This window comes from Chlamydotis macqueenii, chromosome 4, assembly GCF_036417535.1.
Source record: "Chlamydotis macqueenii isolate bChlMac1 chromosome 4, bChlMac1.mat, whole genome shotgun sequence".
NCBI lineage: Eukaryota > Metazoa > Chordata > Aves > Otidiformes > Otididae > Chlamydotis > Chlamydotis macqueenii.
In genome coordinates, this window is record NC_141559.1 from 35430681 (window position 1) to 35447019 (window position 16339).

A 16339-nucleotide genomic window follows, 5' to 3' on the forward strand; every position below is an offset into this window, starting at 1 on the left:
TCCTTCTGAACAGGGAGGGTTTTAGAGTGACCAAAATAGCTTTTCAGAGGAGTATTGTGCATGCATCTCACCTTAAATGATCTGTAAGAGAATACTTACCACACAGGTTTTGAAAATACAGCTCCCTCCAGTTCAGTTTGCTGAACCCACTGAAGCCTTGGAATAGCCCTGAGGCAACAGCAACTCATGGAGCCAAGTTACTTTTTGCCCAGGAAGGAGTTTATTTAATCTCAGGGAAAACTGTTGGGTAGCACATGTACACGCATGTCTTGCATGCGTGTTTTGGTTTGTTCTTTTTCTTGGCTTGTGAAAGGCAGGTAAATTAAAAAAAAAAAAAAAAAAAGGGAGAGATGGTTGTGGTAGAATGTAAAAGGCTACTACAAGGGAAAGGGCAGGATTTTTGCTCCCAGCTGGACTTTGCTGAACGCTTGTTCCAGAAGAGGGGCTGCATAGCCAGGATCCTGCCTTCGGCTGTGGCATGTGTGGACATCTTGTGGGGAAGGAGCCTAAAAGCCAAGTGGGGAAAAAAACTTGTCCCAGGTGTTCTCCCAGCCTTTGTCTATCTTCAGCACAGGGATCTGTCTCTTTAAAGACACTTTGCCAGTTACTGCTCAGGTCTCTTTGTGAACCCTCATCAGCTTCTTGAATCTACAGCATGTTGCAGCAGGAAGTTCTGCAGCCTGGGTCAGGTGCTGGACCACTTCCTTTGGGGTTTTTTGAATGCAGCTTACAGTACCTGCATCGAGGCTTTTTAGTTCATGTGTTGGAGCAGGCAGAAAAATGATCAGCCGGTTCTGGGTGCAATGCCGTAGCCAGACTATTGTGAGGAGCAGGGTTGCCTAATTATCTAAATTTAGCAGAGAGACAGACTGAGACTTGGCCCAGCATCATCGGTTGCGCAAGGCTGGAAGTCCATGGGACCCCCTCCAGGGGTTGGCTTTTCACATGGCCAGCTATTAAAATGTGTTATAACCCAAACACAGAGAGCCAGAGCTAGCAGGATGCTCACCAGTCCTGGTAGCTCCCTGCAGACCTCGGTGAACCCTGCCTGTTAACTTTATTTGTCATAGTAATGGCTTTGGGAGCTCTTTTAAACTCTTTTTTTTTTTTTCCCTTTAGTGGGACCTGCAGCATGCTAATCGTCTGGATGAAAGAAGGCTCAGCATCTCCTCTGTGATGGGGGTGTAATAGCTTTGGAATTACTGTTTGGAAAGGTGGGCTCACGGCTGGTGGGAGTTGTTGGCTGCAGCTGGCAGTGTCTAGCGTTCGGGTGGATGTTCTGCTTGAAGTTGTGTCTTGCTGTTACTGGGTGAGAGCAGACTGGTTGGGGCTGGCTGCAGCTTTCTCTCCAGCTGATGCCTTGCCTTGGCAGAATGAGAAAGTGCTCATGGCAGATATGGCTAAAGGGATGAAATTTAAAATAACCAAAAGGTAGATTCTGCCCTTGGTTATTCAGTGACAGGACTGTTTCTATTCTGGGATGAGGATAATTCGCATTGAGCTTATTACACCGTGAGTCTTCCTTAAAATGCTTTGACAGTCAATTTTGTTCCAGCTAATAAGGTCCTAAAATGTTAATGAAGCAAATAAATTTTTCATGGCTTTGCACTGCAGTTGTCTGAAATTGCTGTCTTGCAACCTGCCAGTTCAAGGAGCTTTTAGATATCAGAAGGGCAGCAAAATATTCAGCAATTTGGACAATGCTTTGTTTTCTATTTCAGCTTTTCCCCAGTGCCTCCTCTCATTTTCCTGAGCCTTTATGCTGTGCTGTTTACTTGTCCCCTTTGGTCACTTCCTTTCTCCAGTGTCTGCTCTGGTCACCTGTGGGCGCAGGTGAGTTGCTCCCACCTTCCCCATTGCACAGGGAGAAGAAGGATGGAGTGCCTGACGGAACAGGTAGAGATGAAGCTGGACAAGGGAGGCTACTCATGCTGAAATACTGTTTGAAATAGATGGAGTTTGACGAGACAGGGTGAAGAAATGGCATCATGTTCCCACCCCCACCCCCCCCCCAGCTTTTTTGCGGGGGGCGGTGGTGGCAAAACTCACAGCCTTCTCTCTTGGAAGGAGAGACAAGTCTTTTGCTGAGATGTCCATGTTACCTGGCTTAAGTACTCTCTGTGCTCGGTATTTCATGAGCTGTGGAAAGAAGGGAGAGATGTTGCATCGTGTAGCCACACTGATGGTAGGTCAGTTACCCGCACTGGCTTAGAAATAAATTAGGTGCCAGCTAGCCTGTATTTCTCCGAGCTGCTTATTTCATTCTGTCAAAAGGAAACAGGAGGCCTCAAACCTTCATGACTACTTCTGGATGTATTTTGATGGAGCTGTTTTGATGATTTCCTACTGCTCTCTCAATTTTGTGAGCATGGAGGTAGGAAGTACTAAATTACGTGATCTGGGGAATGTGTGGGGTTTTTTGTTTTGCTTGTAAATAAATTCCAGTTATAACTATAATTAACTTCTGTGTGCCTGAGAAAAACATAATTAACTAATGTTTTGGGACAAACATAGAGTTTTCCAAGATTTATACTTGGAAACCTTGTACTACCACACTGTAAGGGATGTAAGGGATGATCTCAAATAACTCTTGTTGGGGAAATTAGTGGATGAGATGCAAATTGGTATCTTGAATAATTACCCTCCTGTAGCTGCTGAGTCAAGCATCCAAAATACTTTCCACTCAAGTTCTCCACCCAGAGGTACGCTTGGTCCAGTACCAAAGGCTTCCTCAGAGCTTTTGCAACTGCTGTGGTGTGTCAGTGTCCTCTTCTGCTGTGACAGCAAGGGATTAAGAACCAGCTGACGCTGTCGTGAAGGAGGAGGGTGTTTAACCTCCCTAAGCCTTCCAGTCTGGAGCTGGTGTTTGTGTGACCTCTCCCCTTCCCTAAGTGGCTAAAATCAGAGGTAGTGATTGCCAGGTACAACATCTGTCTCCCTGTGTCTCCTGGGCAGGCCTTGCAGGGCATCTTATCTTTTGGCATGGCCCCTGGCTTCCTGCCAGGGTGATTAGCCTGGTAGCTTCTTGAGTAGGAGGTAGAGTGCAGGGTGATCTCTGCTGCGGTGAGGAAAGCTGCTCGGGCTTGAGCTGAGTGGAGCACAGCTTCTGCAGTGCGTCCGGGGTTCCTGGCCTGGGGAGCTGCAGCTCTAGGTCCTGAGGTTTGACCTAGACCTCTCAGTTCCAGGATTAAAAGCACTTCTGCCTGTTTCCAGAGATCCACCACAGAGGTTGTTTCATGTTTCTGTCATCTGGAATGAATTAAGAGCCTTGAGAAATCATTTTCCTGTGCAGCCAGCCGGGGGAAATTTTCAAGGTGAGCCATATACATGTCCTCAGCCAGAGCTGTAAGGCCTAGAGATGAGGTGCTGGCTTGAAAGGCAGCTGGTGCTGTGAATGTGAGAGCTGGAAAGCTGTCTGGTGCTCAGGTCAGCCAGCGGCCCCAAGGCCGAGCCTGCCCCTCAGGAAGTTATGATGCTCTGGAGTGGAGGTGAGCACCCACAGGAGACTACTCTGTGTTTGAGGAAGGTGTCACTGCTGACATTTTTGGTCTTGAACCCTTCAAAGGAGAAGTGGCAAATTGCCGTAGGTTCCTTTTGCATATTTTGGAAAGCTCTAACCTTCTTCCTTCCTCTCCACATCCTTTTCTCTGTGCTCTCAGCTTCTGGTTTTGGGGACTCATCTCTGCAGACTGGTCCTTTGCCTTGTGACTGGCCGCCTTTCCCACTCTGCATTTCCAGAGCAAGCTTTGCTTTTTGTTTTAAAGCCTTCTCTTTCTTTTTAAACTATGTTTGATCCCAAGTTGATTTGTTCCTGAGCATGTGCTATACCTGATGGGTGGCTCTGCTCACCAGCCTGCTGTTGTGATCGGTGCTTACCAACAGAGTTTTCTTCTCTATTGCTTTCTTCCACAGTGGTCTCTCCCAGCCGTTTTCACAGGCTGGGATTTTTGTTGTTGCTTTTGTTTGCTAGTTTTAAGCTCCTTTAACCAGGACTGCCACGTGAGGCTCATGAAACTTTCTGTATGTGGATATCACCCTGCTTTGCTCCTTTTTGTGATGTGTCTGCTTTCAGCTTCTTTGTTTTTGTTGTGTTTGCAGCCAGGAGAATAGCCTCAAGCGAGAACAGAATTAACTCCTAACTTGGAGGTCTCTATCCAACCCTCTGCGCCCGGCAGGCGAGGTAGATAAGGTAATTCAGGACTCCAGAAATAGGTCAAGGGAAGTGCAGAGTTCTAACTTCTGGGGAATATTTTTGTGCGTGACATGCAGGCACTGCTGTGAGGAGCATATTAAAAATTCATACCCATACAGAGCAATATTTTCTGTGTGCAGTGCTTGAGAATAAGCTTATGTCTCATGCATAGCAACATTTGAAGCAAGCAACCCATTCATTTCATCCACACAGAGTGGTGAAGATAAAATTTAAATGGCGTGGAAGCAGGCTTGGTGTGAGACACCATCTCCTTCCCCCTCCTTCTGCCAGGACTCCTGACAGATTTCTCGTCTACTGTAGGGCTGGCTGCAGAGTCCCAGAGTGTGAGGGCATTCCCTGTGCTTAGAGCAGAGGGGGAGATCTGTGCATGTGGCTATTCAGCTCATCCTCCCTCTGCGAGAGGTTTCATCTACCTGTGTAAGTGCTCCAGCTGTTGAACCTCAAAACAACTAACAGAAGCTAAGGCTTCTCCAACCCCTATCTCTTTGCAGTTGTATGGATGAAAGGTGATAGGACTGCATGCAAAGCAGAGGGATGTTCTGGGACCTGAGGCTCACTTGTGAGCCCTGCTTTCTGATTGCTCTTGGAAACTGAGCATTGGACATGTGCTTTTGGTATGCAGGTAGTGTTGGAGTGTTTTATTCTCTACTTTTCTGAAGGCATGACTGCTGGATGCTGTGCTGAGAGATGTCATGAGCAAGGATTAGTCAAAGGAGGCTTGACAGAGAAGCAGTTGAGGCAGAGGTGTAAAGTCTTATCTCCTGTCAACCTCACTTGCAGTGGCTGGTGCTTGAAGGCCTTCAGCAAGAAAGAAGAGTGAGAAGGGATTTGGGATAGGAGAGCAAATGAGCAGTAGGGCTTCAGAAAACAAGTGAGTATGTGGTTGGAGCAGGTCTGGGGCATGGGGTGGAATGAGTGTGTCAGTGCTGAGACAGGGCAGGATACAGAAAGAGCTTGGTTTTGGCGCTGTCATGCTCCTGATGTGAAGCATGGACAGTGTATGTTCAAGGTCCCGAGAGAGAAGTAGCACCACAGAGCCAGGGCCAGAGTCCTGCTCATCCTCTTGCTGATTGTCCCAGTGGAGCCCAGATCCTGACAGCATGAAAATGAGAAACACCATCGGGCTGACACTGTGCAGATGTGTTCTTCTGGGAGCTCTGAGAGAAAGGAGATGGCATGGCAGTCTGGAGCAGAGTCTCACTCCTCTGCCCTTGCTGCAGATTGTTAACACATGAACAGGGAACCTTGTGCCACTTAGCACAGCCGTGGCAGTGGGACTGTGTGAAGGCAAATGGTCCTTGTGTGCAAAACCCTTCTCTCTGTTAGGCAGCCAAGTAGGATTACAGCTGGGCTTGTCTGGCTGCCAGCGTGGAGTAACCAAACACTCCTGCAAGTACTTGCTTTTCTTGCTGTCAGCCTCCCTCCTGACTCTCTGATTTGTCATGGGTATCTGGCATTTCATGGGTATTTCCTAAAGGCCGGTGAAGTGTGCTTTGCAGCACGCATGGGTATAATTGCTGGCATGGGCTCAGAGGGAGGCATCCCTCCCCAGATCGCAGTAAATCAAGGAGCCTAACTCTGTACCTGACCAAAAATTGTACACCTATGCTTTTCTGTGTTCCTGGGCAGATATGGCAGAAGGAATGTTGTCTTCATGCACCAAGTGGTGATACACAGTTGAGCTCTCTATTGCATATGCAGTTATCCTTGTGTGCTGCCGGCGCTGGCCCGGCCTGGGAACCCAGCACAAGCAGCTCAAAGTTGGCCGTTCCTCTGTTCTGGGATAAAAAGGTGGCAGTGAAGAACATCTTGCTGACATAGAAATACCTGCTTTGGGTGAGCTAGCTAATGCTGAGAGGAAGCAGACCCTTCTGGTACAGCTTTGGGCATAGCTGAAGGTTTGCTCTTACCTTTGCCTGTGACCACTCACGTGTAGCAGGTTTCTTTTAAGTGGTGCAGGCAACATGACTTGCTCAGCACATCTACCTGGGTGGGGGTTACAAAGCAGCTTATTCTGCAGCCAAAAGCAACCATGGTAGTTTCATGGCAGTCTCAGTCTGTATCTCAGCCTTAGCTTGCTGTACAGCACATTTTACCCGGCTGTGGAGACCTGTTTCTGTGCCAAAATGCCAGGAGGGTGGCCATGGGATAGATGCAACTCCTCTGCACCATTTGAGCCATTGTAAACAGGCAGCAAAGGAGCATCTTCTAAAGCATCTGCTTCTCTGTTTGCAGGTGCTTTTGACCAGGCTTGGTGGGTGCCTCTTTGCTGCCACCTGAACTGAGACTCAGATGCATCTAAAAATCAGGCCTTGGTCAGCAAGTATCAGCGTTAAAGTGCCTTTGCAAATAGGGCTTGTAGTCCTAGATCAGCTGAGTAGTGTTAGTGATGCAGATTTGTCTCTTGGAAAATGGGATTGTTCTTCAAAAACTCAACTGTGTTAGTCTTCAGCCTTAAGACAAAGTAGCTGGAGTTTTGGTTAAAACCTTAGTGGCTTCTGTGGAAGTTAACATTAAAGCCAAGGCCGGGTCGAGACTAGGATAAGCTTTGTGGTTTGTGTGTGCTATTGCAGGGCAACCTTTCAGAGGAGGCAGGCAGAACTGAGGTTTCCAGTAAAATTTGTGACATGCTCATGAAGGAATGTGCAATCAAAATACAGACTGGCTGTTCTTGTACATAGGGGAAGAACAAGTGCGGCAGACATGGGCTGCTCCAGCTACATTTAAACTTAACCATTAAACCAAGCAAACAGAACCACATGCCAGGCACTCAGCTTTTTCTTTTGTATCAGTGCAATACTTCATTTGATCTCCTCTTTCCCACCATGCTGCAGCCCTGTTTCTTATCTCCTGCAGTTTGGATAATTTCTGGATGAAACCTCCAAGAGATGCCTGGAGAATCACATCCAAGCAATGTCTCAATGCTAGTTTGTTACAACTCTGAAGATTGCTTGTTGCAATGGGATTTGCACTGGCTTTTATTTAGCAGTGATGTGAAGCATGATTTAGATAGTTATGCCTGGGTTAGCACTGCGGTGAGTTTGTGCAACAAAGATGAGCAGTTTGCGAAGACAAGGGAACAAGAATACTATGGTGGGAAGGCAGTGGGACATCCCTTTGCTGGGAGGGGGAGGAGTAGGAAGGATGCACAGGTGACCTTCTGCCCACCTAGTGCGTGATGTGTCTCATGGAATAACGGCAAGAAAAGTCTTTCCTCTTGGGAGCAGCATATATGTCAGCAGGAAACAAGAGTGGGGCTGGCAAAGGTGTGGATAGAGTTGGGGACAGAGTGAGGTCAGCTTTGTCCCAGAGGCAACCTAAAGGGGAAGGTAAAACCATAAAGAAAATGAGGGTTGACTGAAGAGCTGTTGGAAGGGGTTTGCCTACAAATCAGACATCTATTTTACCCTGCAGCAGTCTCCTCTGCTTAAGAATTCTCCATCTGAGCATACCTGAAGTGGGGAGATGGAAATGGGAATGAAGACTCAAGCAGACAGGCCAGTCTTATTGCACTCCTCTGGTTTAAGATCTAATGGTTATTAGCCCTGTCTTTAAAGCGCATAATGGTGCACTGATTTTATGACTCATCTTTCAGAGATGATTAGCAATACTGCAGTTTTGAAGTCAACCTGAGGTTTGAAACCTAGGAATCACTGGGACACGGAGCCCTGTGGCGTACGTGCTTGATGGGATGCAATGCTGCTCTGTGTGTGACAGCTCACATAATTGAGGACGCTGCCTTCCAGATTTAACTTTGAATTGCAAATACCATCACGATTCTTCTGTTTTGGGAGACATGTCTGCATGTCTTTAAAAGCTGCTCTGCCACTTCAGGTTTGAGTGTGGGTGTGAGATGAGGGTCGATATTCAAACCAAATGTGAATTCAGATTGTGGACCATTGGGGCAAACTGGAATTACTGGCCCCAGAGGTGGGGTATCACTCGAGGAACTCATGTGTGTGTGTTCCCTGCCAAGCCCTCCCCTCTGCTTTCACTATACCAAATGAGGTGTTCTTGCTTTGGAAAAACCAGAGGGCGGTTAGATCTGATTTTTCATGAAAGTGAGAAGAGAAACAGTGTGAGGAGGAGAGGAGGGAAAATCAGCATTTGGGAGGCTTCAGGCACGATGAGGCTGACTGTTGTGCCAGTGCTGCATAGGCTGGGCAGTACTTCTTCGAAGAGCAGTTTCTTTTCTGGTTTTCCTGGGGTGCCTGGCAATCACAGCTAGATGCAGGGAGACATTTTTCTGATGTTCTTTGTTTCACAGCAGAGGAATTTGTTGCAAGTGCATTTCAAAATAGAGGAGTCCAAGGACCATCTGTCTTGAGTGTTTTAGTAGAAGTGGGGATGGCTCACAGTGGATGCTTGATTGATGGGTACAGAGAGTTTTGTGTGGACCTGTGACTGCAGCCTGCTTGCAGCTGGCCTGCCTCTGTAAAGGAAGTCCCTGACCTAGCTGGCATAAGCCAGTTGTGGCCTGGTGCCTCTCCCTCAGGTAGGGCTGTGTGGCACCAATGTGGGCATGCTCAGCAGAAGAATTGAGCCCTTGCTGGACATTAATGCTGCCATCGCATATTGCCTTTGAAAGCAGACCCTAACTGCCAGACTGATATCAAGAGGTGCTTCTGGTGCTATTGGGTGTCTAAGGTGTGGCTGGACTATGCTGAGGAGATGGCATGTCAGTAGCCAGGGAATCTGCCCTGCAGGGGCCAGTCATGTGTGGAGTGGAGCCATGAGGAAACTTGAGTTGCTCTGAGCGAGCTGTTGGGGAAGTGTTCCTCAGAGCTGGGCACATTTCAGGACCTGGCTTTCCCCTCTCGCTATGCTGACCCGCGTCTTGCCCTGGACTACATGCTGCCAGGGTGCCAGCAATGGGGAGCTGCCAACTTGGCACTTGAACAGCAGAGCTGACACAACTCATTTAGCAGAGGGATGCCATGTGGTGGAGAGCCCCCCGCTGCTATTGACTCTCAGAGCTGGTATTGCCTCCATTAGGGAAGAGCTGATGACAGCTGGGAGCTGGGATCAGCATGCTCAGCAGAGTATAGTGTGACCCAGAGCCCTGACAGGACACAGCAGTGGTCCTGTGGCAGCTGTAGCAAGCGTGCCCAGGGAGAGGGGCATTAGGGAATCCCCTGAAGTATTTTTACCTGTTTTTAAATAGTGTTTAGGCATGTAAAAGAGGCACCCTGCAGTTGGCCAGCCATGGCAGGACAGCAGAGTCTCTCCAGCTCAGAAATTGCAGTACTGGAGCAACGGCTGGACAGCTGCAATGGGCAGAGTTGCTCAGGGACAGAACAGGAGGTAACATACGGATTCAGAAAAGGTCAAGCACACTTGTGTGTATCTGGTTTGAGGTCTTCCCTAGAATTTCTTAGAGGAGAAATACCGAAGTGATGCAAAAATCATATCTGTGGCACTGCTTTCAAACCATCTTCTTTCTGGTTCATACCAAAGAAGGTGGTCTTGGCAGGGTCCTTGTAGTATCCTTCTGCTTGAACTGAAAACCAGCTGCTTTTTGGGTAGCTTTGTGGGTGTGGATGGCTGTCATATGCAGATGTGAACGATAAGGCTTGCAGGTGTGAATGATAAGGCTTGCATCTGTAGCTTTCTCTGGCTGTCTACCAATTATCCTGCTGATGCTACAGGTCAGCTTCTTCCCTTTCGTGGAGATTGAATGTAAACTTCTGGATCTTATCTGCCCCCAAAGCCTAATTAAAACACCTACTCGTAAAACCTCCATCTCATTAGACTCTATCTAGATGCTATGAATCCCTAAGGAGCTCTCAAGTCTGTGTGCAGTGATTCAAAGCAGAGACAGGAAAGATGGCAGATGTTACGTTTGTGTGGAGCAGCATGTCTCCAAGCTGTATTCACCAGGACATTCACCATGGTTACGTGGATGAGACCTGTTTGGGTTGCAGGACCAGTAAGCCCTCTTAGAGTGCTCACTTGCATTGGTCATGGATATTCACTTGGTGAGGGGGCAGGGCAAGGGCATGCTAAAAACAAAAACTGCAAAAAACTGCCTTGCCGATGCTTAAATGTTTTTATTCTTTTCCTTTATTCACAGGAGAACTGCTGAGTCAGCCGAGACCAGAGGGACTGACGGAGATCATCTGTCCCAAGAACGGCAGCGAGCGAGTTAATGTTGCTTTGGTTTACCCCCCCACACCTACTGTGACCAGCCCTTGTTCCAAGTGAGACCTGAAAGCAGACCCCCATTCCCCTGTCAGTAGACACCAAAAAGCCTATGTAAATCATGCTCTCACTAAGCATTTTTTCTGAAAGGTAGCAGCCCCACAGCCTGGGGACATTTCTGATTATTTGTGGAGATAGACAGCCCGTTCAAAGGGTGAGAGGTACAGTGAAATGAGTTGAGGTGTTTCCTGAGCTGTGTTGTGGCACGTGCAAGACACACATAGTGGGCAGGACAAATCAGGAGATAATACAATCATGGTCAGGTTTAGGTAGGACGAGACCTCAGGAGGTCGAAGCAGGGCCAGCCTTATAACCAGGTCAGGTTGCCTGGGACCTTGTATAGGCAGGGGTTGATGACTGACAAGAACGGAGATGCTCCCACCTCTCTGGACTCTAGAGTTACGCTGCTCTCTTGGAGCAGAACCTTCTTCCTTCTGTCCCATCTTAGTCTCCGTATTACAGCCTGGCTTTCCTTGCCACAAAGATGCACTGCTGCCTTGTGTTCAATGTGTTCTCCACCAGATCCTAAGCCAGCTGGACCCCAGGCTATGGTGCTGCATGGGGTTGTCCTGTTCTGGGTGTAAGGCTATGCGCTTGTCCTTGTTGAATTTCACAGCACTGCTGTTGGCCCAGTCCTTCAACTTGGTGAGGTCCCTCCGGGCAGAAGCCCTGCCCTCCTGTGTATTAATAGCCTACATGTCCTTCACTCCACGGAGTGGGGATGTGCTTGGAAAACAGAGCTGTGTTGTGGTGGGAACAAATGTGGAACAACACTCACAAAAATGGGCAGTGCCTTGGCTTTTTGATGTGTAGGTTTTCCTGCAGAACAGAAATGCAGCCATGGCCTGCTCTCCTTGGAGTGGCACAAGGGAATTTGGCAGGGAGCTTAGAGGAGCAAGCCAAGTGTCTCGCTGGTGGCTGTGGCTGTGATACGTGTTGATGGCTATTACTTTCATTCACTTCAGTATCTGAAAGTAACTTTGGATGCTGTTCTCTCTGCTCAGTACCCTCCCACCCCAAAATACACTCATCCTGCTGGAGAATAGCTTCGGTGATGGGTGGCTGTTGAGCTGTGTTTGTGAAGGTGAAGTGCCCACCTGGGGCAGGAAACAAGGGAGGTGCCCTGATACTGAGCCACAGGTCATGACTGTGTATTCATTTGGTCCTCCTGTGTGTGTACTTGGCAGAGCACATTTCTAACCTGAGGTTGTAGTTTTTGTGGTATTGTGCTGTCAGGCTGTGCCTGTGCACTCGTCCTCCTGTCTTCCAGCCTGCCTTCCACAGTGTCTAACAACTGTGTCCCAGTTTCACAGCCACTCTGCTGGCAGCAAACTTGTGTCCTCAAAAGGCCTGTGTTACTTTTAAAGACCTCACCCTCCCTGTTTAGAAACCTAGAGAAAAGAGTGTGTCTTAGGTTATTCATTACAAGCACTATGAACCCTGCTGCTCATGCTACATTACTTTTTCTTTATCCTTTCATCTTCCAGATAAATCATCAGTGCTGGTGCCAAAGGTTTTCCGCCAGGCAGAACGTGGCTGATGCTCTGCAGTGCTGCCATCTCTCTAATTGTGGAGTTGCATGCTGACGGGGATCGATGGGACTTTGGACTCTGAAATGCTGTGGGGCGGAGGCAGCTCCCAGGTGGGGGCCTTGTGGCTGGAGTGGATGCAGTCACCTGGAGGTCGGGGACAACAACGAGGCATGAAGCAAAACGATTGCTGCAGATGGCAGGGCCACTGGCCGGAGGGGAAGCACTGGGGATAGGATTCTGTGGACCCATTGATCGCATGTTGAAAACCCATTTGGATCTCATGATGAATGTAAAAATGTTCTTGGTACCATTTAATTCAGACCTACTTGGAGGAAAAGTATCTTGGAATGAGCTGTAGCGGGATTCCCTGGATTTGTTCCTGGACAAGTGAGTTTTGTGGCGGTTGGCCAAGGCTTTATTGGGGAGGGGGTTGATGCTGTGAAGCCTTTAAAATTGCTCCACTGCAAAACAGTTGGCTGTGTCCCACACAGCAGGCTTGGGTGGTGACCGGCAGAGTGGGAGGAGAAGCAGGCTGGGAAACCTTTCCTGCCTTGTGCGTTGGCACACACTGTCCCATGAAGCAGTAAGGCTGAGCACTGGCATCACAGTGCTGGTTTCTCTCCTGATTAGGTGGTTTTAAGGACTTCTAAGATGTTGCTGTCAGTTTGTGCCTTACAGCTGAGCCCCGGTAACTGAACTGTATGAGTTTCCTCCTCCATGCAAATATTTGATTTAGAGTAAATCAAATAGGAGGCAGGCATTTCCAGAGCCAGGATCCCTTCACCACATGCTAGTGGAGGTCTGAGAGATGGGGGACTTAAAATGCTTTGTATTAATGTACAGCTCTTAACCTTTGAGGCTGTGATGGCTGCCCTTTCCGCCAGACCTGGGGTGGTTGATACTGGTGAGCTGGCCAGGCCTGCAACCGGTGCAAGACAGTGACGTGCATCCTGCTGAGACCTGCTGCTGTTGCACAGGTGACATTCCCCTGCCTTCTGGTCTTTCAAGGGCTGCAAATATCCTCTTTGGCAGGAACTTAACACTGTGAAATGAAGGGTAGAATCCACTCTACTGGGAGACTGCAGGGGCCAGGTGGAAGAAATCAAGCCATTGTGCCTCACTTCAGAGGGGAAAGCTGCCAAATAAATGCTGGCAGCTCAGTCAGCTTCGTGTCTCTTCAGGGTATCCTTCCAGCTGGGGAGAGAGCTTGGGCTCAGATTTCATGTGTCGACCTGCCATCTCTGGCAGCTGGGCATTTGAACCTTTCTTATGTCAGTGAAAAGTGTTAATTGCTGTAGATAAATTGAGGGCTAGAAATGGCCCGGGATGGCTGGAGGGAGTGGAAGCGAGGTGGGATCTTTGGATGGTGTCAGGAGTAGTGCTAGGAAACTCCCTCGTCCCAAGTTTTGCTGCCCATCAGACATGGAGGGCCCTGGTATAGTCAGAACTTATGTTAGAGCATTCCCTACTGTCACCTCCCGTGCTGGGCGGCCTTCTCTTCCTCTCTTTGCTGCTACTCACCTCTCTCTGTTCTCCATAGGAAGAAACTAGCGATTTGTTGCTGTGACATTGCGTGGAAACCACGTTGTAAAGAAACCACAAACTGGAATCCTTTTCCAGCCGGAGGCTTGTTTCCCAGTGCGCCCATCTGGTCTGGGACGTGTGAGCGTTGAAGGAGCGAGAGGACAGAACAGACGTCTTGCAGCCTGCTCCTTGGGACCACAGCCCTCCTGCCAGGGCACACCACCTCAGCGGGAGCACGGCAGTACCTGGCCTTCGCAGGCACTGTCTGCTGTGCGTGCTGAAGCTGTAATGCCAGGAGTGTGGCAGTATGCAGATCAGTCTGGTTGGGTCTATTTAATATGAAATGGTGATCACTCATCCGCCCACTGTTGAGTAACTGGTGTAACTATGTTTTCATCTGTATTTTTTTAATATGCAAAAGCCATTTAATTTTCTATGCAGTTCGAAAACGTCTCCCCTTTGCAACTGCCACGTGGGAGATCTGTACAGGAGAACCAAGCCAAGTGGCTGATAGTTTTGATTTTGCTGTCTCTCTCTTTTAAGGGTGCATCCTGGAGACCTCTGCACACAGTGTCCCTTTACTGAGCTGCTGCCTGTTAGACCCCACTTAACATCCCTGAGCCCCAGGGGTGAGAGCCCCCTGTTTTTGAAGGGTCTGTCATTTTTCTGAGTCAAACCACACGGAATGAGGGCTTGAAGGCAGTGCCCTAAGAGCAGATACCTTAGTTCAGAGCATGTGTTAATTCCTGTTCTTGTCCCTGCGTGGTGAGTTACTGAACTGTTAGAAATGACTAAGGCCTCTGCAGAGCACCCTGCAGCCTTTACTGAAAGTGTACGAAGAAGGCAGAAAGCACTGGGACATCAATTGCCTCCCCATGGAGCTGGCAGTGAATTTAACCTCTTTGGAACAGAAGGAGAATCTCCTGCTACTTCACTCAAGAGGACTGCGCTGGTTTTGCTTATTGGTTTGCAGACCTCTTGCTTGTTGACCAGTTGATTTCCTACTGAAACTGGTGCAGACAGGCTTGGAAGCAGAGCTGGCAAGTTGCTTTGCACTGCAGGAATTTCAGCACCGGGAACGTGTCCTGGAGTACCTTGTTTTATGCTCTGAAGCAAAACCTGGGATTCAAACCTGCATCCGTCCAAGTGAAACTCCCAGGATAGCACCTTTGCCTTCTGCTGGGTCTGTGCAACGTGAGAAATTGCATGTCCCTAAGCAGCACACAAATCTTGAGGTAGAATGAGAGAGAGCCCGAATGGTGAAGCTGCAGATGTAGCTCATCTTAAGGCTTGCAGGGGTACTTGGAGGCCTCTGGCAACTGCAGAGGGTCCTGGGTGATGGGACTTCTCTGCTGTAACTGTCCTAAAGGCAGAAAGGTCAGAGAAATAAGATTGTTTCCAACTGCCACAAGGCCAGGATACGTCTGACTAGTCTCCTTTTGTGGCAATGCTGTTTTTTTCTGCATTCTGTTGCTGCTCTGAACTTGGGGGATTCAGCTTTAAAGTTAAACAGAAATAGAGATTAGAATGAGATTTAACCTGCCTTGAGGTCTCTCAGTTCAGATGGAAGAGACTGGGGGCTGCAGGAGCACAGTCCATCTCGCTTGCCGCAATCCCCATGCCACAGTTCCACGGTGGCTGTAAAAACTCAGTAGCGTGTTTGGGTGCTGCTTTCCCAGGAACATAAGATGTGCTTGGCTGCGTTGTAGCACCAGCACTTACATGGGGTCCCTGTTCCTTTCCCCTTTGTACCTCTGAGGTGGTTAAAATTTGTCAGAGCAGTAGGGGCTCCTCGCTGTGAGGAGACAGATATGGTTGTGTTAAAGGGAGCTGCAAATGGTATTCAGGAGCTCACTAAGTGAGGTGGAAACCCAGCAGCTCACTCCTGCAGAGCCAGATCCTGGAGCTCAGCTCCTCCTGCACCCTTTGGATGGGATCTTGGGCTGGCATCCTTGGAACAGCAGTGCGGGGAGGTGGAGATGCTGCACTGCATTAAGCACAAGAAGAGGCAAGTAAGTGGGCCTCAGTGTAGCACTCATCATACGCTTCATGGCTCAGTTCATGGACTGTAATTGCAGGTATTCATATATTCTACATCACTGGGCAGGACTCTGCGCACACACACATGCATGCCCAGATGTACACGCACCACACCCACACTTGCCCACACATCCTCGCCAAAACGACTGAAAATAAAAGTGATCTCAATCTCAAGGAGAGGCCTGGCTGTTTGATTTGTTTTTCCTGTTGCAATGCTGCCATGGGCCCTGCCTCTGGAAAGGTCTGTGCCTAATTGTAGATCTGGAGTTTACTGAATCCAGGAGCCACAGGGTTTAGGAGCACTGTTAGCAAATGACTCGCAAAATCAGCAGGAGATTTGGCATTGAATGGATCTTGAGCCTGGAGCCTCTTGTTTGGATTAACGTCTGTGAACCATTGCCCACTCCAGCAAGGCAGCTGCTTTCTGGGGAACAGCTTTTCCCCTACTGCATTTAGGGTCTTTTGTGAGGCCAGCTCAGCAGTTCTCATCGGTACCATGTTGTTTGCTGTCCTGTATAGCTTGGTTCCCTGTGGACCTTGCTCAAGCGCCATGTTGTTCAAAGGTGAGAGCAGTGAGACAGATGGCCCTCTGGCTTGGCAACATGAGTGTTAGCGGGAGCATCAGGAGGGTGAATTAAATCAGGGAGCAAGTTCCCTCCCACACAGCCCTGGGCAGCTGTGTGTGACCCCACTTCCATCACCACCATTCTCTAGAGGAGAAGACAAGACAGACCTCCGTGGCAACGTTGATGAACACAGCGATGCTGTGTGGCACGTCTGGGGGGAGGGGTGGCAGCATCTGCAACAAGATGGTGGTGTGCCAGGGCAA

The 16339-nt window shown here is 48.8% G+C and overlaps 1 protein-coding gene across 3 annotated transcripts in view; it reads left to right on the forward strand.

Moving 5' to 3' along the window:
* Positions 1-15684, forward strand: part of MFHAS1 (multifunctional ROCO family signaling regulator 1) — a 34545-nt gene extending 18861 nt beyond the window's left edge. The window contains exons 2-5 of one of the 3 annotated variants that reach the window (XR_015258508.1): positions 10287-10413; positions 11902-12333; positions 12790-12923; positions 13487-15684. Coding sequence is in view for 1 of the 3 variants with exons in the window: in XM_086747293.1 (XP_086603419.1) it covers positions 10287-10417 (131 nt within the window). In the remaining 2 variants the exon portion in view is untranslated. Of the gene's footprint in view, positions 1-10286; positions 10418-11901; positions 12334-12789; positions 12924-13486 lie in introns of those variants that run through there. The other 2 variants (XR_015258507.1, XM_086747293.1) reach the window with 2 other exon arrangements.
* The last annotated feature ends 655 nt before the right edge of the window (positions 15685-16339 follow it).